This window comes from Felis catus, chromosome D1, assembly GCF_018350175.1.
Source record: "Felis catus isolate Fca126 chromosome D1, F.catus_Fca126_mat1.0, whole genome shotgun sequence".
Taxonomy (NCBI): domain Eukaryota; kingdom Metazoa; phylum Chordata; class Mammalia; order Carnivora; family Felidae; genus Felis; species Felis catus.
In genome coordinates, this window is record NC_058377.1 from 4,096,602 (window position 1) to 4,124,062 (window position 27,461).

The following is a 27,461-nucleotide window of genomic DNA, read 5'->3' on the forward strand; positions in this document are numbered from 1 at the left end:
CCCACCTGTTTTTCAATCCCTTTTTCTTTATACATTTATATTTTTTAACCCACGCATTAGGAAATCAGCTTGCCACCTGTGCATAACAGTCACTTGAACATCCCCTTACAAATGTGATAGCAGGGAAAACTAGTCCTATCTAGTTATACGCGAATGCATTTATGTTTTTCATCATCATCAAGTGTCAGTGCTAGTCTTCCACTAAGGATCAATCTCTTGCATAGGCCTTAGGAAGTTACCATCGGCTGTTCATTTCTCTACGTGTAGAATACAGATAGTAACTGTTCATCAAGCCGTCGTGAGTAATGGGGTTACAGAAATATCGAAATGAAAATCCAAAGGATTTCTATAGAAAAAATAGTATTCTTAAGAATTTTTTACTAAAATAAGCAGCTGATAGAATTTAGATGCTATATAATTTGGAATTGGCTCAGGCTAGATTTTGGGTGTGCAGGCAGTGTAGATTTAATGAGATGTTTAAGGTACCATATGAAAACTGGATAGAAAAATGAGGAAGGGGAGCTGATATTGTCTTGAGCAGTGTTTCTTCATGCTTCTAGAGACTTTCGGGCCTTGGGTATCACTTCTAAGTGGTTTCCATTGTTATCTCTCACGTTCTGTGTTGCTGTCCTTGGAAATCATCAGTATTCCTTGTCTTTGGTACTGTTTTCACCTTGGTCCTTCCAGGGGGGAAGAAATCCAAGGCGAGAAACAAGTGAGAGAATTTAAATGCATCCAGAATTTGAGATATCGGAAGAAAGGTAGAACTTTGGGCTCATGAAAGGACAGCTTCTGTCTTCCTGGCCCTCTCTTGTGTGACTCCAGTAGATTTTAGGGAAGCTTGAGGATCAGACAATGGACATACCTGAGGCTCGAGAAGAAAGGGAGCTCAGAAAGGAGAGGAAATGCAGGAAGAATGAGAATTCAGGCGATTTGTTGCCAACAGCTAGTTGTCATTCAGAAACAGTTCTGGCTGTTTCCTTACAAGAGAGTTCAGAAGCTCGGCATCACCTTCAACTTGGATCGTCGGGGTGTTTTAATGAAAGAAAATCACTTCAGACGGGTATATTTTTGTTAGAGATTGTTTTCTTCTGAGCAGGAACCTCAGTAGTCATGTGATTAGGAACGTCCGTGAGAAGGCACGTGTGAAATAGCAACTTGATTTTAACTTGATTTAACGCAAACTATTTTTGTAGCCGACAGCATCGCAGTGGTCACCAACCAGATACAGAAACCTAAGCGCTCGGCTTTCTGCAGATATTTCATTTTGTCGTCAGACGTCAGGTAGAACCTAGTTTTTACTTTCCCGCTCACTGACTCCCCTAAGGGAAAGCACAGGGTATATTTGAGGCACATTATTCATTCCTGAATTTTAAGATGCCTGATGTATGGCTTGCCTGAGCCGTGACACAAAGAAGGAATATTACCTTATTGTTACAATATCATTTAATGGACCAGTTATGTATTAGAATTTGATATCCACACTGACACTAGTTGTGTCAGGCATATTTGTTGTATAATTTGAATTTTATGAAATGCTCCCCGGTAAGCCCATTCGGGGAAAGCATTGGTGCTGGTTCTGTGGTGATTCTTTTAGGCAAACTGCCCTGGAGATGAATCACCGTTATTGTTTTGTTGTGTTTTGTTGCTTTGTAAACAGAATAGTATTGATCTCCTATCTATCAATTACATGCAGTTTCTTAGGTACATTAAAAGTAGCGAACAGAAATGGTAGCATAAGAAGTTACCCAAGTACTTCTGCTGAGGAGCAAGTAACCAAAAGGCCACGTGCTGTGGTCTAGTGTGAACACCAGTAGAGGCAAATGTAGGCGAAACTATCTGAAGACTTTAAACTTTTTGGTGTTTTCACGCTTAAATTGTTTAATACAAGTGAATTAGAGGATACCTTTCTGTTTTGGAATCTGGTTGTGAGCCCTGTTGCTCTCAAAGATAAGCAGCTTTGTGTTTCACTTAGAATGGCATCAACTTAAAATTTTTAAAGACACGGAGGCTTAGAAGTCGTAGGGTTGGGCTATTGTTAGAGAGTAACAGAAAAAGCACCTGCCTCTCAACGGCAGGTTCACACAGCGTCCCCTCCAGTGCTGATTACCTTAGAATCCCTTCTTGTCCGAGACCTGTTTTTGTCAGTCTCCTTTTTCCGGTTATGCTCTTTTCCCACTTAACCAAAACCCAAGCCAAAAGGTTAGGGTAGATGAAACGAGTGATTACAAGACATTTCAAGCTATATATTTCAACTTCTAACTAAATAATAGTCTGTCGTGAAGGAATCTGGTGCTGTAAATGAAAGAAAATTTGGAACTTTATTTTTTTCTTTTAAGAGCTTGGTGGGAAAGTTAAAATATTTGTAGGTAAAGATTTACTAGACATATTTAGTGAATTAAATACATAAATACACAGTAAAATAAATCTTAATCAAGTTAAACCAGACAGAGTTGGCATTTGATAATCTGTTGATGACAAATGTAATTCTTAAAATAAAGTACTGAATTATTCTGTTCTCAGTAGTATGTTTAGCAACAGAAGAATTTTCTAAAAGTGACATGTTTTATTTGCTACACTTAAATAGATTAGTACTGAATTACAAAAATGCCCTTATCTGGGATTTTTATCTTAGAGTTTCATTGGAAATGTCTGATTTCGCTTCATATTCACAACAAGCTTGTATTTGATTTTATCATTTAGTATTTTTTCCTTGCCCAGCTACACAGATCGAGCTGGTAACCCCTTCATTTTAACAATCTTTAATCTCACTGAAATATTACCTTAGATCATTTTGTTTATATGATGGACAAAATTGTTTGCCGTTATTCATAAAAATAGCTAGAGTAATTGTTATGTCCCTTTTGCCAATATTTAGCAGACAGTTTGGGAGCCTTTTGCTTTATCTGTTTTGTTTTAAAACCCTCTCCATACCACGTCTTTCCCAAATCTATTAGGTTTCATGGTCAAAGGAGCTCCCTTTTATGGTTCAGCACCGTCTTCTTTCATTTGAACAGGCTGCTTGAAAAGTAGCACCTTAAATTAATCCCTGAGTGTAGGGATTACACCCACTGTGGTTCTTGCCCTGCCTTGGGGGTGAACATGGTATAAAGTCCCACAGTCACTGTCCTCCATGGAGAAAAACTGTGCCAAGATAACACGGTAAAGTAGTGTATGACTCAGAGCAAGTGTGAGTGCTCCAGACAATAGAAAACTTGAAGGAGATAGAGTCCAGAGTATCTGGGATAGACCTCATAAAGGTTCAGGTGTACTAGGTGATAAATGTCAGTTGAATGAATAAGTCTAGGAGTGATGACTGGAAAATGGTAAGGACTTTAGAAAAGCTGGAGTGGGGGGGGGAAAGAAATGTCTGGTGAAGGTTCTGTCATGAGATTGGAATCAACTGTGAGTAAAATATTTGGGGGACTTTCAGGAAACTAGCCTGGCTGGAGGCAGAGAAGGTCTATTTGGGGAATTAGGGTGGTTAAGAGACCAGGCTTCTGTGTTAGAAAGATCCAGGTTCTAATCCCGCCTATACCAGTTACTAGCCATGTGGATTCAACAAGGATTCAGGGAAAATATGGAGAACTTGGGACAGAGTCTGGCCCAATCAAATATAATTAAATTATACTTTAAAGGTGTATATATAAGCTGAATTGTTAGGAAGCCTTGAATGTCAGGGAAAAAAAAATAGAATAGTATCCTTGGAGGCAGTCATGAGTCAGTAAGGGTTTTTGACAAAGCACAGTGAATAAGCAGAGAAGCATGGCCGTTCTGAGTCTGGGTAGCTCAGAACAGACTGAGACAATCTGTGGATCTTGTTTCAGGTAATAAAGGCTTTCCCTGAGGTAATAACAGTATAATAAGAATGAAAATATAAATTGGGGAGACACCTTTTCAGGAAAAAAAAAGTTCTTAATGGATAATTAGCTGTAAGAAAGGAGAGGAAATGAAAATTCAAAGAGGAGATTGAGTTTCTGTGATGGAGCTTCGCTATTCATTGGTTTTACACTTCTCCATCTTCTGTGAAACAGTTTCTTTATGATGCTGTCGTTGGGATCCAACATTACCTGTCCTGAAAGATCAGAACTTAAATCACTAGGAACCTAGTACGTATCGAACTAGACCCGTCTTATTCCAACCTTAAGAGAGAAAAAGGGTTACCATCTAATCAAATCAAGTGATTTTACGTAAAGGTTATGGGTACGGCATTTTAAAGAAGGTCATCTACGCTTCTTCCTTCTTGCATATTTAGGAAGGATCAATTTCAGTTGATAAGACCTCATGCTTTTGAAGCTTTGTCTCAGCTCCAAAAATACTTAGCCAGAAGGGACAGAAGTTGTAGCAAATATATCAGTCAAGTCTCCACCAAGGATTACCCCCAGGAAGCCTGACAAACAGGAAAAAGAAAATTTCCCTTGGAGAACCACAATAGGGATGAATACATAGTTTAGCTACACAGGAACGGACACCAACAGAAGGAAAGTTATCCTTGTACTGTGGGAAAGAGCACTGGACCAGGAGACAGGAGACCTGCATCCCAGCTGGGCCTTGGTGAGCAACTCACCTAACTTTCATTAGACCCCACTGACCACAACTGTAAGATGAGAAGGTTTGAGACAACCTCTTAATTTTTTTGACCCCCCCCCCAAAAAAAAAAAAAAAACAAAACCGCTAGGATTCTAGTTCTTTAAAGCAATTGCTGGAAGTTTTGAAAAATCAGCAAAGGCAAGAAAAGGGAAATGCGATTGTTATAGAATTCTGGAAATCATCTAAAGAGAATAAGGAGGGTGGTCTAAGAGATGAAGGAACCCAAAGTCAGGGATGAAGCAGAGGCCACACAGCAAATTGTGGGCCACGCAAGGCATCTGTGTGAAAAGCCAAGTACTGCTGAACAGCTCGCACATGGCGAATGGTGACAGCCACCAGCTCTCCCATTTTTGAAATTTTACTTTAATAATAATCACACCTAAACAAGTGAATGATATTCGGAGACAACCCAAAGCACGTCACAGTCTGCAGGTAGCTATGGTCTCCTCTTGAAACAAAGCCTTCTTTTGTATGATTCGATCACAGATAATGATAACAGAAACAGGGTGGCTTGAGGTGTGGAACTTAGCCCGTATCCTCTCCAACAGCACCCCAAGTCCACCACAAATAAAAGTTACATTATTTGCTATGAATAATTAACATTTTCTCCATATCATGGAAGGGTAACCAGAAGTACCTTTCAACAGTTTGTATTTTTAATTTTTATTAATATAACATACTTATATATGTTATATATATATATATATAATATAGCATACTTATATGTATATTTTTTTCAACGTTTATTTATTTTTGGGACAGAGAGAGACAGAGCATGAACGGGGGAGGGGCAGAGAGAGAGGGAGACACAGAATCGGAAACAGGCTCCAGGCTCTGAGCCATCAGCCCAGAGCCTGACGTGGGGCTTGAACTCACGGACCGCGAGATCGTGACCTGGCTGAAGTTGGACGCTTAACCGACTGCGCCACCCAGGCGCCCCAATATATATTAATATAACATAGTCTTTATGAAGCCCCACACATGAAGTGCTTGCAGAATGATTCCAGATTCAGGCTAGTATGGTGGAAGTTCCTTCCCACCAAATCACAGTCTAAAACCTCCTCTCTATGAAAATTCTGGAGCAACCATCAGTCATAGAAATATTTTTATTCCTCTTCCCTTAATAGACATACTTGAAAGTAGTCAATTAATGTAAAATAAGTGTTATTCGAATCTGGAACAGATACTTCTTATCTGTGTTCATGATTGCCTTTCCAAGGTCTGTGGATCCCCAGTCTCTGATTTTGTATGCTTGTTCATTTGTCCTGAGAAAGTATCCATAGCCTGCACAGACTTCTAAAAGAGGCCCCTGACCCAGAGGAAGGTAGAAAGTTCTACTCTGTGACCTAAAATTGACAAAACCATGAAACTAAACCACATGAAATATTTGTAACGATTACATTTTTAAAAATTTAACACCAAAAATAGAATTAAAATTTTCATTTATCATAATCTCTAGCTAGTGCTCTGAGTTACTGGCAGGCATCCTCACAAAAATCACAACGTGTCTTCAACGAATCACGTTCCTCAGACCCAGTCCTGAAATAGAAATTAGTCATGCAAATTCCAAAGAACACACAATTTAGAGACAATTTCTGGAATCTAACGCAGTATCTACTCAATTTATTTAGTTGTCTTTGACTCACTTGGAGTGTGAAATGTCAGAGGACTGTATACATAAGTTAACCGCGTATGTGTCATCCAAAATCCAACACAAGGACAATAAATCCTTCCTTACCAAAGTGGTGTCCAAATGTTAATGATACATCATGTTGGGTCTGAGTTGTCTTTCCACTTAAAAAAATGTTCCCTCCCAATTTTGAGATTAAATTATGAGTTGGTTGGTGCCATTTTAGCAAATCTTACCTGTCAATGTGTGAGCAAAGTGGGATGAGAACTTACTACCTTTTCTAAAAACATTTGCATATATATGCAGAGCAATTCAGCCCAAATTCTACCTTTGGAAATAAGTGCACAAATCCAGTGAAGCGAAAAGAGCCATGTGCTTGTTTACGGGAAGGAGTAGTTTGGAAAGAATGGTAATAGCAGCTACAAGTTAAATTGAAAACTTAGTGGAGCATTGATAATGCTAAGACCTGGTTGCTCTTCAGCCCTTCAACAGCTGAGAAAGGGTAGAATTGTGGACACCAGTGCCTTTCCTGAGAAGCAGACATACTTAGTTCTTACCTCCTTATCATCTGACAACCTATTGATTTTTATTTACTTATTCTGTTTTCTTGGTTGATAGCATAGTTCTTTCAATGACTTTATACAAAGTTCTGGAGTTGTTGTTGTAACTCCTCAGTTTTGTGGCTGATTTTTCCCCAACCCCGTTAAGTGAGGGGATGTCACTAATTACACCTCAAAAGTAAAATCCCATATGATATGTGCTCCTCTCTACCTATCTCATCTTATTCTATGGGATAGACTTTGTTGTATGTCACCCTTGTGACAACAGTGACAACAGTGGCATTACCACCATCATTTAAATAATAGAACCAAAAGTCTACGCAGAGTCTTATTTCATTTTTTTTAAGGGTATTTATTTTTGAGAGAGAGACAGAGACAGAGCATGAACAGGGGAGGGTCAGAGAGAGAGGGAGACACAGAATCAAGCAGGCTCCAGGCTCTGAGCTGTCAGCACAGAGCCTGACGTGGGGCTCGAACCCATGAACTGTGAGATCATGACCTGAGCTGAAGTCGGATGCTCACCTGACTGAGCCACCCAGGCACCCCAGTGCAGAGTTGATTGTTATTCATTTTTCATGAAATTACTCTTTTCTTAGTAGAGTCGTCCTGGAAATGTTTCTGCATATATTTATCTGCTGCATAACAAAGCTTAAATCCAATGAGTTTTCCAATCCAGAATTTTAGTTTAATTTCAAGAAAGAGATACAGTAAATATGTGCTGTGTTGAAAGGTTTTTTTTAATTTCATTTAAGAAAAAAAAAACCTCTATAAAATGAAAAGGACTTTGTTCTTAGAATCTCTACTACTACTTGTTTGGGGGAAAACGTAGTTGCCAGCCATGAAAACTCTTCTACTAAAAACAGAAGTATATCCGTATTTTTTTAATGACCCACTTAGCAGGATGCCAGTGTACTCACAGTGACATCTTTTTAATGAAGCCTAAGGGGAAAAGCTCACCTTGTCTCTACAGATATGTGTGTGAGACAGCCAGTCTCTGCAGACCACAGAGAGTTCTATTAACCTCCTGCAGATCCTATCTGAGGGGGTGGGCCCGCTAATCCGTGCGTTACTCATACTTCTCAGCCTGACCCCTCCCCCTCAGATGAGACAGAATCTTGGTGGAAGCCAAGTGCATCAGACCCCCTCCAGCCTGTGGCTAGAGGACAGAACCAAGTGGACCAAAGCAAACCACAGCATTAGGAGCAATGAGTGTTTTTCTGATGTCCTTAATAATAACTCCTGAAGTCCACCATGTCCCCATTTCTGTTGTTTTTGGACCCAAAATAGAATGTATATTTCGGTTTGCATAAAACAATTCTTGTAGACATTAGATTATAAAATAATATAACATTGTAAAATAATCGAGAAGGTTTTGTTGTTTGTTTTTACTGATTAATAAAGTATCACTTTATTGTAGAAAATGGGGGGTGGGTGGGGAAGGATAAAAAGCAAAATGCAATCCAAATTGACCATAATCCCTACATCCAGAGATAGCTCTTTGCTGTATTTTTTCTAATATTTTTCTATTAATGTCTCTCTCTATAAATATATATATATTTTATTCTTAAAGTCATAGTGAACATACAAATTTCTTTTTTCACTTAACATTATACTGTAATTATTTTTCCGTGTTGTTAAAAACTTTTAATGGTTGTAAAAAATTCAGTCATAAGACCAATTGGTGCTTATGAATAAATACCACCATCATCTCAGGAGCTTTGTAAAAATGTAGATATGCTGCCCGCCCCCCCCCCCCCGCCCCAATTCAGAGGAATCTGATACCGCAATGTCAGGCCTGATCATCTGTATTTGTAGTAGTGATTCTATACCCAGATCAAACTTGAGAATCACCGTTATACCCCCAAATCTACTTAATCCTCCCCTCCTCTTGGGCGTGTACATTGCTTTCAATGTTTTGCTACAGAAATATACTATGAGATTTATTCAGCCCCTTTATCAGCATTGTTGATAAACTTCCTAGAATTGATACCTCAAAGGAGAATTCTTATTAACCAATTACATTAATATTAATCAATTAATGTTATTATCAACATTATCAATAATTTCCAAGAACAGGAATTGTTTTCAAGCTTTTATTGTATAAAACCATCTTATTTCCCTCTTAGTTTTTAAATTCTCTCATCAGTGGTTTAGGACGCACATCTTATAAAATACCTGACCATACTGAACATCATCTTTACTTTTATCTTTCCTGACATGAGTGGCCAAGAATTGAATTAGCAAAGAATTGTCTGAATTCACATCAGCTTAATTCCAGGTTAAGTTGAATTATTTTTTGTATGGTTTGTATGTCTTTCTGCATAAATCATCTACCAATGATTTTAAAGGGATTTTGCTGGTTTTAAAGGGATTTTCTTATCTGTTTACATAATTTCTTATGGATTTACACAATTTTTAGTTTTTTTAAAGTATATTAAGATTTGTGGTGACTGACTATGAAAACTGTGTCCTAGCATCATTCAGGTAAATATTTTGGACATTTGAACACCTGATATTTAAATTTGGTAGAGAGTTTAGGGGCCCCTGGCAGCTCATTCGGTGGAGTGTGTGACTCTTGGTCTCAGGATTGTAAGTTCAAGTCCCACATTGGGTGTAGAGATTACTTAAAAATAAAATGTCAAAACATAGAGAAAGAGAGAGAGAGGTTGGTATGAAGAGAGCATTCTGGTTAAGAGAGCACAAGCCGAAAGGTGACAGGACTTTCTCATGTGTGTATCATTAATAGATCCTTTCCTATAAGAATAATGAAACACCAGCAAAATTACACAGCAGGTTAGACAAATAGACTGTCCATACATCATTGATCTCATCACCGACAAGGAAATATCCATCCTATTAAGTAAAATGGGGTTGAGTTTGTTTTAACCAGATTAGATATGATGTTGCCAACTATTTATTCTACAAACTGGTTATGCCTTAAATATCCTGTGTACAGATATTGACTAAGTCTAGGGCTTACATATCAGTCCTTTACAGTAGTATTCTTATATCCAGGAAATCATAAAAAATACTTTCCTAAACTTAAACTTTAAAATTGTTCTCATTAGGTAAATATTTTGTCAGATGTAAATTTTGAAACCTCACTGACAGAAAAATTATAACAAATACGGTCCAGAAGTAAATGTAATGAGTAAGGCATAAATTAAGCATAAAAGCATGTCCAAACCTGTAGAATTTAATGATAGATTATTTATGGAAGGGTGCAGTGAGAGATAGATGTCTTAGCCTGAATTAAGCGTGCTCTTAACAGGAAAATCTTACTGTTCCCTGGATGAATTTTCCCAATATTACTAGACGGGAGAGGTTTGGGTTTGTCGGTTCCTGTCGCAAAGCTTTTGTTCTGTGTGGTGTTTCCGTGAGAGTCTGATGAACAAAAATGGGTCCCAGATGCTAGGGCAGTGAGCTGAGGGTTTTCATAATCTGCAGCTCAACTGAAGGAAATTTCAGGAGTGAAAACCTTGGGAAGTTTTCCTGAGGTCCTAGAGTTTGGCTACGTGAGCATTTTCATTCCTCCCTGCATCAAGTCCCCCATCATCTCAGTCTTATTAAACAGGCTGTTTGGAGAAGGGTTTTTCTTATGTAGAATTCCCCTGAGGTACTCAAGGCAAGAAGTCAGTTGCCTGAGTCCTACTTCAGTCTATAAACAGGTCATTGCCAACACACCTGGGCTATCGATTGTGGTTTACACATCCAGCAAGAATGTGGTGAATCAAAGGAATCATTAATGTAAGGAATAGCCCACAACCTTTTTCTTCTGTGTCTTATCTTCTCGACAGACCACTATTTCAGCTTCTCTGAAGTTTAATCAGGACAAGCATATCCTGTATCATTAATATATGTTTCTGACATTGATTTTCAAATCTGTGTCCGAAAAGTATGAAGGCGGTGGCAAAGCAACCATAAAACATGCTGCCACAAGGATTTGCTTTCTCAGTCGCTCGTTCATCCCACTACCTAGGATTTCCTTAAGTTTGCTTACAATTACTCCTGCAGGGTTCCCTTTTCTCTTGCCGAGATTAAAAAAAAAAAAAAAAAAAACTTTTAAATCTATTCTAGCGCCAATGAGTGACGTCATTTTATGTATTTTTTAAGTCATTTGACGATGCTCATTATTAATAATGTGTAAAGGCAATGTGTTCCATAAATGAGGTAGGACAGATATTCAAACGGTCCTTACATATGTGGTGAATGCTGCAGTTTAAATGACAATCTAAGGAGGCTGCTAGACCTATGTGGTTATACGAAGAAATCGCATCTGTAGTCAGACACTTGTAGAACACAGGCAGTTCGAATATGCAAAGCAATCTTGAATCCATAAAGACTTCTTTCTGAATATTAATTATAAGTTACCTTCTATGCATCATTAAAGATAAGTAAATTTGCATATCCTAGTGTTAAGTGGACTTTGTCAAGGGACCACATGTTTCTGGAAGGAAAACATGTGGATCGGCTGTGAACTGGGCAGTGACTTACCTACTGGTCACCTGTATTACATTAACCAAATACAGATGTACATACACACACATACGGATAGCAGTGTGAAACTAAACTGGTTTTACATGGCCTGTTAGATGATATTAGAAAGACAATGTCATAGAATAATTTTGCGGAAAACTTTATTCCAGACAGTTTTCTCAACGTGAAGCTTTTTTTCCTTATCCATTCCTTTATTTTGCTTTTTGTTTTCTCCTGTGCTGTGGAACTGTCTTTGGATATGGCTAATATAACCCTGTTAAATAACCCTCTCATGAAATGACTTCAGTTTTATCAAAGGAATGGTCTAAACCAACATATAAAATTATGGGGATACGACTTCAATAAAATGAATATGATATGAATGTTGAAGAGTAAAATAAATTGGATTATAAAAATAATTTTCTCCAAAACAAAAAAGTTTAGTAGTTCAGTTTAAATCATTGGAAGACAAATTTAATTTGTTGTAGACACAAAATAAATTAAAATTACTTTCTTTCCCCCCCCCCTCCAAATTTTTTAATAGGTCTCTCTTTCTTCACTGAATATTCATTCCTTCTTAAATTTCAGTCTGGTCTATTTGGTGATTAAACCAACCACCTGACAGTGTCCACTTTAGGAAGTGTATTAATTATTTTACACCAGTAGTGTGGCACTTACTGGGGAATGTGGGAACAGCTGATTATTTACTTCGCATTTTGTAAATGGCAGTCTCCCTCTCAAGAAGTTAGTAGTACCCTCAAAGTGTATGGTTTACTCACGGGAAATGTTTATTCTCCAAGTGGATCAGACTGTCCCAACCCTGGAAAATGAACATTGTTTGCATGAAATATTATAAACCCTTTTTAAGAAAACAAACACTTCGATAGGCTGATAGTGGTGAAATACATGATACTTTATCCTAGTCCACAGAACGATATTTCACTTTCAAATCAGTTTTCAAGTGCTGTTCATTAATATGCGGTTGTTTTGTTTTATTTGTAATTCATCTGGTATTAAGTAATCCCCAAATTCAGCATTCATCAAAGAGCATAACCCAAATGCTCAGTCTATAAAGCCACTCTTTTGCTTTAACAGAAATGTCATTAAATGCTGGGAAAACCTCTTGAAAGAGATAATGTCTCATTTAAAAACTATAACTTGAAAGCAAGTAAGAAACCAAGTACCTGGGAAGCAAAAGCCCGTGACACATCTGTAATCCCTTTGGAGAATCTTTTCTATCTGCTCCCTCATTCCCCGATAGAGATACCCACAGAGGCAGTCGAATCTCAAGTGTTTGTGTGCAAAGTCCACATCACATGCAGGAGGACTTCCTGGGGTTTCGTTACTTCATGTCAACAGTCAAATTGGCTGTGGGATCCTGGTTTCTAAAGAGCATCCAAAGCCTTTAAGAATCAGTACAAAATTCAAATGTAAGATCTTTTCCCAAAGGTCTCCTGCTACCTTTCTCTTGAATATCCCCTGACTTGTAGTGCAGGTAACATGTAAATCCTAGATTCAGGGGCCAACGAATAGAACAAACTAAGCTCACACAGACTATAAAGGGAATAATAATTAAGCCTTTTCTTGGTTGTCAGGACAAAGTGGCTGCCATTTTGATCTGTTCATGCTGTGATGCTTCTCTTTCTGGGGATGAATTTTCATTTCAGTCTCTTTTTGGTTGTTGACCTTCTTAGAGGCAGAGGAATTTTAGACACCATTCTTTCTCAGTTACTAGTAAATTCAAGTTTATTGCTGTTTCGCAAAAGAAAACGAAAAAGAAATCTCTTGTCGCTGGTCTGACAACAAATGAAGTCTGAGCTTGAACAGCACATGTTTGATCCCCTCTGAAATTAGTTACAATCGCCCTTGGTTTGGACTCCAGTGGAAGGGGGGGTGCAGGATGGCAAAATGAGAGGTTTATTTAGCGTCTGGGAGAAGCTTATAAAAGAGCTTACGTCCTCATTCCTGCTAACATCTTAACAGCTGTGCAGTTTCTTACAAAATATCTTTTATCGTTTCAAGAAATGCTGTTAACCTGGCAGTTTTAAAACTGAATGAACAAGGCCTGTTGGACAAATTGAAAAACAAATGGTGGTACGACAAAGGAGAGTGTGGCAGCGGGGGCGGTGACTCCAAGGTCAGCCTCAATGTCACCACAAGCGGGTAAACAGTATGTACAGTAACAGGTGCATCTGCTGGGAGACGGGGTTTGGGTCTCTGGACACGGCCAGAAATGGCGAGTCAAGTCCCTTTGAAACCTAAGTATGCAATTACTGTCAAAGCAAAAATATTTGCAACTGGGACCAATTTGGGGACACGCTCAGCAGCCTAACCGAAATAGTCACCACACGGCTCTGGCTTCAAAGAGGTTATGGAGCAGACGCTGTAGTCCTGTGCACCTCATCTTACAAAGCAGGGAGGGATCAAGTCTTGAAAAGGGCAATTTAGTGAAGGGAGCAGGGCGAATACAGAGGGTAAGCCTGTGTGCTTCCTTCGCCACTGAAAGACTAGACCTTCTACAAAGCGTGTGTAAGTAATAGCAATAGCTTGACTCCATAGAATACTTTCCAGGAGGTCATTGCTCCACCCAGAACCCTCATGTTTCCATTAAATATCAAGGTACATAAAAAGTCAAGGATAGGCATGTGAACTAGACATTTTTGGCCTCCCGTAAGTAGGTGAAATTACGAAATGATCAGGCTACAAAAACAAGTCCCGCTCAGTTCTGTCTTCCCTACCTCCGTGGCATATTTCCAGCTTTCTTTCCTAAGGGGTGTCTAAAGAGAAAAAAGGTATGCCAGCAGCAGAAATTATCTACTCGTGTGCCAGAACCTTCTTCACTATGTACTGACTTAAAGAAACCAATCCAGAGGTGGGAATATTCTGACTGAATTTTCTCTTCTTACATACTTTCAATTGGCACGTAAGAATCTCGAAAATTTTAAAGGACACACTCTTGTCTTTCTTTTAAAATCTAGAGAATTGCCCAAAACGGGAAGTCTTGCTTGTCTTGCTTCTTGACTAGGGTATCAATGCCCTCGATTGGCCACCCAACCCCTAGAACAATGCTCTGTTTTCAGAGAGTGCCTGCTGGGATGCCTAGTAACCTCATTCTCTGCCAATGCCGCCAACTTCCCCCTCTTTCTGGATCAGAAAAGACTTTCAAATCTAGCTCCTTTGTCTCTGCCCATCTAATCCCCAGCCCTGTAGCAGGAAGAGGGAGATTAAACTTTGTCAAGTGACTATTCTAGCCACAGAGAGGCATCTGGACCCAGCCTTGATCACCCATTTCCTGGTCCAGGGAAAGAATCCTTCCGGAGAGAAAGAGCAGAAAGGTAGGAGAATCCTGGGGGCATCTCTGGGATGGTTGGTTACCCAGCAAGATTCCTCCACGCCATATGTTTACTCAAGGAACATCAACTCTTTTTATATTTTGGGGCCCCAACTTGATAGCTTCCATAAAAACCTAGGTAAATAAATACACATATGCAGAGGAAATTATTTCAAGTTGCACAAAGAACTATCTTTGCTTGCAAATTAGAAGTGTAAGAAAATGTAATCTGATAGCACCAAAAATGGAAAGCAAAGATATTCTAGTCCCATCAGAAAAATTTTGCTCCCAAAGGTTTAGTTTTTGTTTTTGTTTTTTTTTTTTTTTACTCTCCAATGGAAGTATCACACTGCTTCACAAGTAAAACTTTCTACAAAAATGAATAACAAAGTCCTATTTTAGTGTCCATGAAAAAGTCTTTCCAGAGAAAAATAAGCAGAACAGAAACGCATGCGTAATGGGAAAATCCATTTAGTAAAAGTTACGTCCGTTTATTGAGATAAGAGTTTGGAGAGCTCGGTTGGATTTTTATGTTTGTATACCACAGACTGTTTGGTATACAGTGGACATTAAATAAATGTTTGTTGTCAAAAAATACATATAAATCTAACCTTTTACTTTCCAAAATCACACTGCTGTTCCCACAGGTAGGCAATACGTTACTTTCACCATACAGGAACTGCAAAGTGATATTCTAAAACGTCACTTCAGATCTTACCAAAGTGTTGTAAAAATTAACATAAAACGTTCCCCCCAAATGCTGTCACAGTTTGTTTTGTTTTCCCTCAGGAATTTTGTTCTCATCCTAAAAAACATTCGCAGCAGGCTGTATACTGATACAACGTTTATCACCCAGCGAGTAGGGGGTTACAGTCTCAATGTTAATAACGCCCTACTCTGACCTTGAAATGTAACGTGATTTTTTAAACGCCCCTGACCTAACTTAGGCCAGAGCAAATGACCAGGAGACAGCTGCTTTTTCGTTTTTGTTTTGTACCTTCTCCTGGTGACCGGTTTCCTTTTCAAAGTGACCTCGTTCCTCCCGTGTAGCCCGATCTTCCTCAGAGGAGGCAGAATAAGGAGGAGAAGTGCCCAGGTGGGGAGTCAAGCTGGTTCCGAAGCCTGGGCTGCATGGGCTGCATGCCGAGCCAAAGCAGAAGCGACAAGTAAATGAGGCCCCTTGAGTGCAGCAGGGAATGTGCCCATTCAGAGGGCTCAGCACAGGTAGGCGGAATCCACGCTTCTCGGATTTTCAAATACAGGCTCTTGATAGGAGAAAACTCGGTTTTCTAGTAGTGGTTCACCTGAAGGCGGAAAACCTTAGACCACTCCCCCTTGGAGGGGGGACCACCCCACTTGGAGGAGACAAGTGACCCACCTGTCATTTGCAGGATTATAACCACGGAGGACATCTCCAGCCTTCCATTAAGGAGCAAATTATTAACCTTCTGCTTTCACTGGGCCATGTGCCAATAGCTGTGGGGAAGAGAGAGAATGAGCACTGTCTTTTGTCTCAAGGAACTTAGCATTTAATATTACCCACACCCGGGACCATTTAGAGTCTCTGTGGCACCTTGTACTCACACCCCGTGGCTGCAAAATAATTAGCCTCCCCACTCACCTGATGGCCCTTCCCAGCGCATGAAGTCCTGATCCCGCAGCCTCAACCCAGAGGCTTCACATGGAAAGGTAAAAATTTAAGAAAAGAAATAAGAAAAAAAAAGTCCTGCATCTTCAAAAAAAAAAAAAAAAAAAAAGTTAAAGTAGAAAGGCACGATTTGGGGGATGCTAATGCATTTGTTGGAAAATTTACTGATTATTGCGGTGGGGTCTGTTTTTAATGATTATAAGAAATTCATCCTTATCCTTGTGAATAAAATAACAGAAGTTTGCTAATTAACAATGAACCAATTTAAAAATAACATTGCAATGTCTAAAACTCATTTTCCTCTTCAGTTAATCTGATATGGTTCAGTCTGAGCACAAACCATACCTAGAATTTGAATCCAGTTTTAAGGTGAGTTATTTAACCCTGGTTCTAGTTGAAAATGTTGGCAACGCCTGTCATCATGCATGATCTAAAAAGTTATTGACTTTTTCTGTTTGTTTTATGCCTTGATCTCTCCTCTGTGTGTATAAAAATAGGTGAGTCGTGGATGTGGATATTCCTCTAAAACTCATCTTGTAAATGTGATTACCAAGTGATGTCTTTCTTAGTAATTGTGTTAGATCACACGGTACCCATTTTTAATGTGGCGCTTTGAACGCTGTAGCCCATTCCTGACTTTAAAGTTTGTCATAAGTGGTGTTCCCCCCCTTCACCGTAACCACAGAGGCCAATGCCAACAATAAAGGGATTATTACTAAAAATATAAATTCATAAGCAAAAAAAAAAAAGTTGTGGCACACAAAAACCAGGGATCCCCCAATAATGAACGCCTTGGTCAGTGTCCAAAATTCCACCAGCTGACCTTTAAGTTTGGCTCATAATAAATTTCTCAACTTCACAGTTCCAACCTACTCATACTCTCTAAAACCAGGCTCCGGGAGTGAATGCACGAGGAATAAAATGGCAAGAGGGAAAGTTAAGGGGGAACGGGAAAGCAGGACCTCCAGGTCGTCCCTTCTCAAAGACCCTGGAAGGAAACTCGGCTTTTGTGTTCCTGCCCTTTTCAGCATGAAGTCCTCCTCTTCCCAGAGAACCCCATTCTCGAAGTGCAGCGTAGGCTCCTACATGCACCTGTGCAGGTGTCAAAACGGCTTTGGTGAGCAGCCTGGGACCTCAAAACTCTTACAGTATCAGTTAAACAAAAAAGCTTGCTCTCGATTCAAAATAAATATAGCAACTTTACAGAGCACCCGCTCTGAGTCAGACACCCTGGTAAATACGGTCTTACAACAACCAATGAGCTGTGGCTTCTGGAGTTCACAGCTCATCAGCCAACCTGACGTGGGTTTTGTAATCATCATAAACGGGGGTGGGAGGGTATAGGTGGTAAAACCTAGATTGGGGCCAAATTAACCAAGCACCCCAGTTTACCAGAATCTTCATCCGACCCCACCCCCAAACTCAGCCTTTAGCACAAAGTGTTAAATCACACCCATAATAGGTTTTAATCGAAAACACAATATAATTTTCTAGGAATATGGCAAATGCATTTTACTTCTTAAATGGAACAGTGAACCTTGTAAGACGTTACAAGATTGATATGAAAATGAAATCCTATTCAGAAAACAGGTAAAAAGAAAAACATTTAGAAACTTTTTCCAGAACTTTAAAAAAAAAGTAGAGTTTTGGCTTACCTGTTAATCAGAAAACTCCATTAACCAGAAACTCCATTTCCTGAGTGTTGTGTTAGTGTTTTTAACTGCACAAGCTGTGAAGTCACCTGATTCGGCCACTTCCTAGCTGTGGGACTAGATGATTTAATCTCTCTGTGCCTTGGTTTCCTCATTCGTAAGATACAGGTTATCAGAGTATCCAAACATGTAAAATGCTTCTGACAGTTCCTGGTACGTCGTGAGGGTTCCATCAGCATCGGCAAGCATCATCACCATCATTATCAGTGCATTGCCTCCTTGTGCAGATAAGTTTATGGAATTAGTCCCTTGGTAACCAAATAAACGCAGGCCGTGCCTCTCCAAATGCACTCAGTATTTCCTAGAAGAAGTGAGGTGTTAGGAGACAGAGCCAGAGAAAACGATCGCGGCAGCCTTAGGAATGTCAAGAGAAACTGAATGAGTCTGTCTCTGAATGTGTGTAAAAGCAAAGAGAAACAGAAAGCAACCAAGCACGGAAACGGTAACAACGGGAGAGGCAGGGAGTTACCGCTCGCCATCCGTCCCCTTCATTTGATACACACAGAGGTGTCAACATGGCGGCGACACCTGGGGCAACTCTTAGATTCCTTGGAACACTGATCCTGAGTGAGGCCTGGCCTTTCTCCCTTGAGACTCCTTGCGTAGCAGTTAATACAAAAGGAGTGGTATTTTATAGGACAAGAGTTTGTTCATAAAAGTCTTGGTTACCCCTCACCTGTCATGTGTTTGTTGGTAATACCCTGTTCATAGAGTACATCCTGAAGTCCACTCCCTTTGTATTTGCAGCACATCAAGGCGATAGACTCAAGGTAGAGGAACACGGCTCCTGGCGATATTATTTAGATTCAATACTGCAGTTAGAAGGAAGGTCCCGGCACAGGCTCACACGTCAGTGATGTAGGCATCTGCCCTCTACACGGGGCAGCCAGCCCTTGGTCAGTGACACCGGCATCCTTGTCCTCTCCCAGTAGGTCCCGATGAGCGTGGTTCAAGTCCGGGCCAGGATGCACACAGCACAGGTGTCCTGGGCGTCAAGTCAGATCCCACAGACTGAATCACGGGGTCGTGGGGCCTGAGGCCAGGGCAGTGTAGCTCCTGTTCACGTCCCTCTGCAGCCACTGCCACTAATTTTGAAAGGGGTTTGGGGGGTAAGGGGCGGGGAGGGGCCGCTGGATTTCGACCGATTCCCACCCTTGCCTGGGGAAGGTCGTCAACGCCAAAGCGAGCCAGGCCAATAGTTTTGGGTTCACAGTAATTGCATACGTGTTATTTACAGATCCTCCCTTAGCAGTATGCGCCTGTTACCTGAAGCGATGGAGCAGGGCCCCAGTTTTCTGTCCGGGGCTGGAGCCGGGCCTCCGGCGCGCACAGCACCCACTGTGGCCTCCGCTCCGTCACTTTGCCGTGCGGTTCTGATGTAGTTTGACTTGAATAACATAAAATAACATGTATGATGTTATTTATGTTATTTTCCACGTGAAGAACTCCTGTAAACCTTGCCGTTTTGAAACTCAGTGAGGCAGGCGTCTTAGACAAGCTGAAAAACAGATGGTGGTACGATAAAGGTGAATGTGGAGCCAAGGACTCGGGAAGCAAGGTCAGTCCTGCAGCTCGGGCCTCCCGTCGGGTCCCCACGGCACTAAACGGGAGCGCTTGGCAACCGTACACGCGGACACGGCAGCACCCGGCGCCTGTGCCCACCCTGCGGGGCGCAGAGGCCGTTGAGGCGCATCCCGGCCCGGGGCGGCCTCCCCAGAGGCCCAGGCCCTGCTCCCCACCGGGAATGCTGCCCGGAAAACTCCGATTGGCAGCAAAACCATGCAAAACGCCGAGATGCCTTCTGTGGCTCTCAGATTCCACAACCACGAGCGAAAGTAGTGTTTCCGCTGCGGTTCCTGTTTGTTTTCAGAGGCAAACACCACGAAATCTGTGAATGATTTCGGGAACCCAGGGGTTCTCAAAGCAGGAAATGGGAAATTGCTCGGCAATCATCCTGAGAAAGATTGTAAACACTAAACATTATTATGCTGAAGGCCAGCCTTTGGTCGCTGTGTTGCCAAGCATTCCACTTTAGTTTGAAGAGGCCCTCTTACAGTTTTGTGCTGACCGATGAGCGATGAACTGTCCGACCGGGAGTCTATCCAAATGATTTTAATAAGTCAGTGATACTTGTGAAAAATATCAAGTTAAGATCTCTTACTCATGAATTCTTTTTGGTGCAAGTGCAGGAGATCTGTAGACCTGATTCAGCGGAGTAGGAATGAAAATAGTGTTACATTCTAAAGGAAATGTTTCTTTCTAAAGGGAACACTGTAATAATTTACCAGAGAATCTAATTACCTGCACACATTAATAGACTGTAATACCGGTGCCCGAAAGCCATGATTGGAGATTCTTGAAATCTTTTCTTATTTTTTTCTTTATCTTCTTTTACAAAGAAAAAAAATGTATTAGTTATTCTAAAACATTAAACAAGTAAACGGCTTAAAGAGGAGAGCCTCCATTCGTTTCAGAAAGAGACAAAGTATCTATGTTCACTGATACTTTTCCAGGGCTTATCCCTGTGTTTTCACCACTTGTTTTCCTGCCTCTGAACCAGAGTGGAACGAGACAAGCTTGGCCAAATAATGAAATCCTTCTCTCAAATCCTCATGCAAAGTCAGAGAAGCATAAATACTTAATGAGCAATTATTTTTAACATGAAGTTACCCTAAATTTGTGGCCCAATCAGCTGATATCACGGCTAAGCGGACCATGTACCTAGTACACCTTTTGACTTAAATACTCCCCTAAGAAATCTATTTAAGTGTCTGAATCACATCTCACACAAAACATACACCGTGCATGCAGTCTGCCCAAAATACTTCCTCCAATGACCTGACATAATGGACATTTTTACAATTCATGAAAAAATTCTGAATTCTTGTTACGATTTTAGTATCTTCCAATCATACGCTTGACTGTCTCCAAATGGCTTATGAGATAGTATGTATACAAAAGCTCTGGAGAAAAAGATGTTTAAAGTATTAACTGATTAATAATAGAATCTTATTTTTCAATCAATAAGAATAGTTATCAATTTGTCCATAGAAAAATAATTTATGTCTCACGTAGCCATGCTGATTCATGTATTTTTAAGGTTTTTTTGTAAAAAGCTACCTAAGTGTGATGCATATATAATTATTCCTAAAGAGTATATGATATTTAAGATTTCCCATGCACCTGTGACTGAAGGAACAAATAGTGCAGACCCAGAACATTACGACCGTATATTTGGTAGAGCAACAATGAAGAAAATGTGAAAATGGTAGCTTAAAATACCGTAGTTCCTCAAGTAGGAAGCCTGGAGTGAGATTTATTCAAGGGAAATTTCAGGCGTTCAAAGTATACGTAATGGCAAGCAAACAGAAGAACCCCCTTCCCATGCAATTGGGTCACAAACATGCCATTTTCAAACTTCACAATAAGCCCACTCTGCCGCGCTGAGTAAATACATAAACGCCTTTCTCCGGCTGAGTGGGGTGGTTTTCTCCTGCATATTTAGCAATGATAACACGTCACAAATGTTACCAAATGTAATTACATGCAATTGTATTGGCAGTCATCATCATTTCACTTCTGAGAGCTGTAAGCTTTACGCTTGCATCCATACACCTGCATCAGTGATCTATACACGTCGATACTTTCAGGTTCAGTTAGGCACTTGCTCTGATTAGCTGTTTGGATGTCATGTGCTGTTTTGCCTTCCGGGTGTGACATTTGCAGGGTTAACTGAAATGTCTTTATCCGCCCCTCCCCCCAGGACAAGACGAGCGCCTTGAGCCTGAGCAACGTCGCAGGCGTTTTCTACATTCTGGTCGGCGGCTTGGGCTTGGCGATGCTGGTGGCTTTGATAGAGTTCTGTTACAAGTCCAGGGCAGAAGCGAAGAGAATGAAGGTGGCCAACAGTGCACAGACTTTTAACCCAACCTCCTCGCACAATACCCAGAATTTAGCAACCTATAGAGAAGGTTACAACGTATATGGAACCGAAAGTATTAAAATTTAGGGGTAGGACTTAGGGCTGACGATAGTGAGTGGGTGATGCATCCTGTAAACGCAGTGTCGTGACCTGTCTGTCCAGTGGTGATATGGCTTGCTTCCGATTAGAGCTTTATATTTTTGAAAAGTTCAGTGCAAAGTGGTTCGGTTTTTCTTTGGCTGCGGGTGCACCGTTCGAAACTTTATGTTGCCAATAGATATCTGCATTGAAAGGGTCAGAAAGACAAAAAACAAACCTCCAGGATTGCTCTGGAAAATGACCAAAACAGGATTTCCTCCCCCAAATTTGGGAGAAAATGGAAATTAGTTATGGGTTTCCTGTGGAACAATCCCATTTTGGGAGAATTGCTAACAACATAAGCATAAAAACGTCTCAGATGATCAAAGCTTAGACAGCTGCCTATTTTTCCATGATTATATGTTGTTGGTTTTCTTTTAGAAACAACTCCAAACACAGAGTAAGTGCCCAAAAATGTTAGCTCCTATTCTGATTTGTTTTGCATTAACCGTATTCTGTATTTTTTAAGAGTGCAACTCTGCTGTTTGTTCATCTGACAGTACCTTGAGCCAGACCTTTAGGTAGGAGGGATCGTCAGGATATTGACTACAATTCATATTTATCAGACAAAATTCAGCTCTTAGGCCCACAGTATCACTAAGGTGGATATACAGCTTAGGCAAGACAGCAGCGTCTCCGTCAAAGATGCCAACGATGTCTGTGTTCTTTGCGAGGAGACAGAAAAGATAAAAATTGCAGTGAATTATGGCCTCTTTTTCCTCCCACTTTAGTTGCTTTCAAGTAAGCCGGATCAGCCCCAGTTGTTCACATCCTCTCATTGTGCCACAGTAAAAAACTGTAAATAGTCAATGAAATGTAGGAGACGGCAATACTTTTTTTAAGAATCTAAGTGTCCACTACATTCTTTCTCTAAGGAGAGACGGTGTTTTTTTTTTTTTTTTTTAAAAAGATCTGCCAGCATTTGTTACTACTCTTCCTAAAATCAGGTCTGTAAGACCCATTTTCTAAAATTATAGATAATAGTCGACTGAATCGGCTGCTCACTCTGTGTCCAATGACAGTGGAGCCTGTGAACCCACATGTTTGATGCACCGAGACTCAAACACCCAATATAATTTTCAGAAGATGTACATCTGAGGTGCTGACAGATAAATATGCTTAATTTTGATATTTATTCATATAAAAGCTATTGAAACACTTTGTTAGTATATCAAAACAAAGAACAAAGCCATTCTCTTTTACCCAAGATGTGTTTTTATCCAGAATCCACAAATCGATGGATGACTGAGTATTAACTACACATAGGTAAGCCCCAAATGGTTCTTTCCCAATTGGAATGGAAAAGAATTAAGAACAAACCCTCAGTTCACTCAGATCAGAATGTTTTGAGTTTGCCTTCTGATCGCAAAACAACAAACAATGATAATGTCAAGGTCTCTTGGCCATTATAGAAATGCTTATATCTTAGTTATGCAAATGAGGAGAGATTTTCCCAAACTGAGAGAAACAATCCCTGACAATTTTTCAGAGTCAGTTATTTGGATTTAATTCTGGAATGAATTTTATGTCTTACAATTAAGGGTTTTTTTTATTTGTTTGTTTTGGTTTGTTTCGGTTTTTTATTACCAGTTCATTACAACTGACTTCTCTTTAGCATAGCAAAAACATTCCAACCATCAGCAAGGTCCAAGGCAAGGGTTGCAAAGAAAAGAAAAAGAACCTTAGAAAATGCTAGAAAGAAACACAGATGCCAGTTCATTACAAAATCTGGGAAGTTGCTAAAGAGATAAAAATTCCCAGGTGACGTGCATACAATTTACATGTAGTAATGTTTTTGGAGTCGGAACCTGGCATTACAACTTATCAAATGATTCGCCTCCATTGCCTCATGCCTGAAATAGTACATTTCAAATAAAAGTAAAGCATTCGTATCCATGATTTTTAAAAAGACCTAATGGCACCCAGGGTAAATGAAATGTGCACCAAGAAGATTGAAGAGCTTTTATTGTACTTTTTTCCTTTCAAAAACTCTATTTTCCACAATTGTGCAAATTTTTTGATAATTTAAATAATGTCCTAGAATCTCAAAAACAAAACCTGAAACTTTCTGTATGTAGAATATTTACTCTAAAAGTGATTACCCCTGACAGGAACACGTACAATTAAGGTCATAGCCTTGAGGCTCAACAATCTAAAACGGCCCAGACCACGTATAAATTCATAAGAAAGTTTTCCAATTTGAGCAGCCTCGATAGGTTCACAGCAAGCTGAATAGAAATGACATTTTATTCTTAAGGAGACTTAAGTATAAGAAATAATAATGCTAATAGTCTTAGGCGACTTAAGTATAAGAAATAATAATGCTAAAAACCAAGAATGCTAAGGGGCACCTGGGTGGCTCAGTCGATGAAGCATCCAACTTTGGCTCACGTCATGATCTCACAGTTCATGAGCTGGAGCCCCACGTCAGGCTCTGCTGACAGCTCAGAGCCTGGAGCCTGCTTCAGATTCTGTGTCTCCCTCTCTCTCTCTGCTCCTCCCCACCTCTCAAAAATAAATATTAAAAATTTTTAAAAAGAAAAACTAAGAATGCTAAGATTTAAAGACAAAATAAGGAGGTCTCAAAGACATTATTCTACTCAGTTGCACTAATCTATAGAGCAGTAATCTATAGATGATTACTTGAATCTGCACATAGAGTCTTTCCCGTTTGTATATGTTCCTTTCTTCACAAAGACAATCAAGAAAAGAAAGGAAGCCAAAATAGATTTTACAGCAAATGCCTTCTGGAAAAAAAAAAAAAAAAACCTTCAAAATATCACAATGCTTTTATTAACTGTATTTCCTCTTCAAAAAACAGGAAAACAAAACTAAACCAGTAGACTTTTAAAAATAATTTTCTATTTTACTTCATGTTAAATGTCGAAAGGGAATCTGAGGAAACAAATTCAAACTCTGGTCCTGGTTTATTTTAATTTAGTGATGAGCAGTTTCTGTAGAGATTGTATCCTAACCTCTGATTTTGAAGATGCATATTAATTGTTGAGACTGTCTTCTAAAGAACTATGATAATGACCTTGGTTTTCATCAATAAGCCATTAACTAACAGTTTGACTTTATCAGGGCATCTGATCCCTAAACCTTTACATTACACCATTTTCTACTCCCATTATTAATCCTACTATTTGATATACAATTATTCTAATATTTAAGTTCCAGGACAGAATAAATACAAAGATAGAATTCCTAAAGACTTAGGTAAACTTAAATTCACAACAGGGAATTAAGATATATTATAAGTTACGAGAAATAAATAATGAGCCATAACAAACTTAGAGAACATCTCATTTTCCCTTATTTTCCTCTGGACTTAACATTAAAATTCAGCCACTAGACAAAAATTCAAAGACAACGAATGAGCAGTCACTAGATGCACAAAACACTGCCTGTTTCTCCTCTGCATAATATTGTCACCTGCTACTGACTTAATGTGACAGCGAACAGGAATTTCATGAGGATTTCAGAAACCTGACCCCATAACCTCAAGCTGCAAGGTTCCGCAGCCAGGCCAGCTCCTGAGGAATCTAAACACGCCCCCTTTCCGTGCACCCTCCTTGAAGCACTCAGAGCTTCCTAAAATATGAATTAGCTCAGAAGACACAGAGGAGGACCTTGAAGTCACTAACCGAGCTGTTCTGGGTCATGTGTACCCCACGATTGAAGTGTCTGTGGATCTGTGTTCCCAAGACAGGAAGACGTGTCAAGAATAGTCTATAGATAGATACAGTGTGCCTAGGCAGCTCATCAAAGTGTTGAGGATGACGCCTGCACCGTAAAGACATTTTCTGACAAGAATCAAGAGTCTCAGTTACCAATGAACAAGCGTAGGGCAGGCTGTGAGCTGGACCAGAAGTCCTGGGCTCTAGAGGGCCAGGAGGCAAAAGCCGTGTCTTGCCCAGATGTGCCAAACCAAATTTCAAAATTAGTTCCGAAACAGGTAGGACCACAAACTGGAGACCGATTTATTCTTGGGGGTAGCTGACCGTTCCTTCCCTGGCATGCATAGTGTTCATATGACCAAAGAGAATCTTGGAAAAAATGCAGATGTCTAATTATCGATATCTTGGTGTTTGTTGTGTCTCGCATTGCCGAAGGAACAGAAGCATTGTAACACTGCGCACTCTCTCTCTTTCCTTTCCATGCACCCAGCTGACCTTTTCTGAAGCCATAAGAAACAAAGCCAGATTATCCATCACTGGGAGCGTGGGTGAGAACGGCCGCGTTTTGACGCCCGACTGCCCCAAGGCGGTACACACGGGAACTACGATTAGACAGAGTTCGGGATTGGCTGTCATTGCATCGGACCTACCATGAAAACCAAAAACATAATTGAGTGCCTTAATCAAACTGTGCTGGTGACGGACGGGAGCGCAGCCCGCGCACTGAGCAGGGGCCGCGGACCAGGCCTCCGGGCCAGAGCGGGCGGCGCGTCCCGATGCTCCCGCCGGTCCAGCAGCAACGCGTGCATGAGCTCAGCTCGGAAACCCAAACTCAGATTTTATATCAGGAAAACTCACAATTTAGGTTTTCTCGGGGAGTGGGGTGGGGGGGAGGGGGAGCTGGGATGGGCGTATTAACAGCAACAAATTTCACTGGAGTGGACTTAAAAACTAATCAGACTTGCGAGCTAGCGCATTAAACTGTGAAGTCCTTTCTCAGAAAGGCCTCCGTCTTCACCGCAAGGGGTCAAGTAGTTAGAGAAGTCCATGAACCTGCTAACCTGTCTCCAGAACACCCACGTGTTCCGTTGAAGACTCCAGCTGAGAAAACAAATCACTAAACTGTGATAAGAAAATAATAAACACACATGTAAATCCTGTGAAAATTTAAAGGAAGTATTTACACTCACTTTGGAGAAAACATACTGAAACATGCTTGCTTTTTAACCGACGTAAATTCAGTAGAGGACAACACGATTCTTTTTTCTAACCATCTTAGGGAACAATACATTGCAATAATTGAGATAAATGCCATCACTGTAATCAACTCTAGAGACTTTTTTTTACAGAAGTTGACCCCCTCCTCGTTGCCGTAACCTCCCCTCTGTCACCTGCGTCGGTGTCCACAGATCCCATTTGTCTCGGTACCCGGAACACAGACAACACGAAAACAACGTTATGTGAAGTCATCAGTCTGCAGTGTGGAAGCGAGAGGGACTCTGGGTCACTCGTGTTATCGGTATTATTTATAATCTTGTTCTGTGTACAAAATTGTGGTTTTTGTACCCACCAAAAAGAATAAAACAACGGACATTCTTATAATACCCACAGAGCTTAAGGGTTGTTTTCTTCTCATTATAAAAGTTACCTGAGAAATTCTAAGACTGTGTAGCAGGGGATTTGTAGAAGTCAAGTGTGGGCCACATTGGAGCGTGTCCTTAGCCCTTACCGTCTCCAAATAATAAGCTGCCCTCTTTTACAGACGTTTTGCCTT

General features: G+C 40.3%; 1 protein-coding gene across 14 annotated transcripts in view; it reads left to right on the forward strand.

The window, feature by feature from the left end:
- Positions 1 to 26,572, forward strand: part of GRIA4 (glutamate ionotropic receptor AMPA type subunit 4) — a 1,433,894-nt gene extending 1,407,322 nt beyond the window's left edge. For 3 of the 14 annotated variants that reach the window (XM_045039802.1, XM_045039803.1, XM_045039798.1), the window contains 3 exons: positions 19,391 to 19,505; positions 21,711 to 21,845; positions 26,178 to 26,572. In XM_045039802.1, coding sequence (XP_044895737.1) covers positions 19,391 to 19,505; positions 21,711 to 21,845; positions 26,178 to 26,342 — 415 coding nt within the window. In that variant the 3' untranslated portion in view covers positions 26,343 to 26,572. Of the gene's footprint in view, positions 1 to 13,278; positions 13,394 to 19,390; positions 19,506 to 21,710; positions 21,959 to 26,177 lie in introns of those variants that run through there. The other 11 variants (XM_045039797.1, XM_045039804.1, XR_006586766.1 and 8 more) reach the window with 8 other exon arrangements.
- The last annotated feature ends 889 nt before the right edge of the window (positions 26,573 to 27,461 follow it).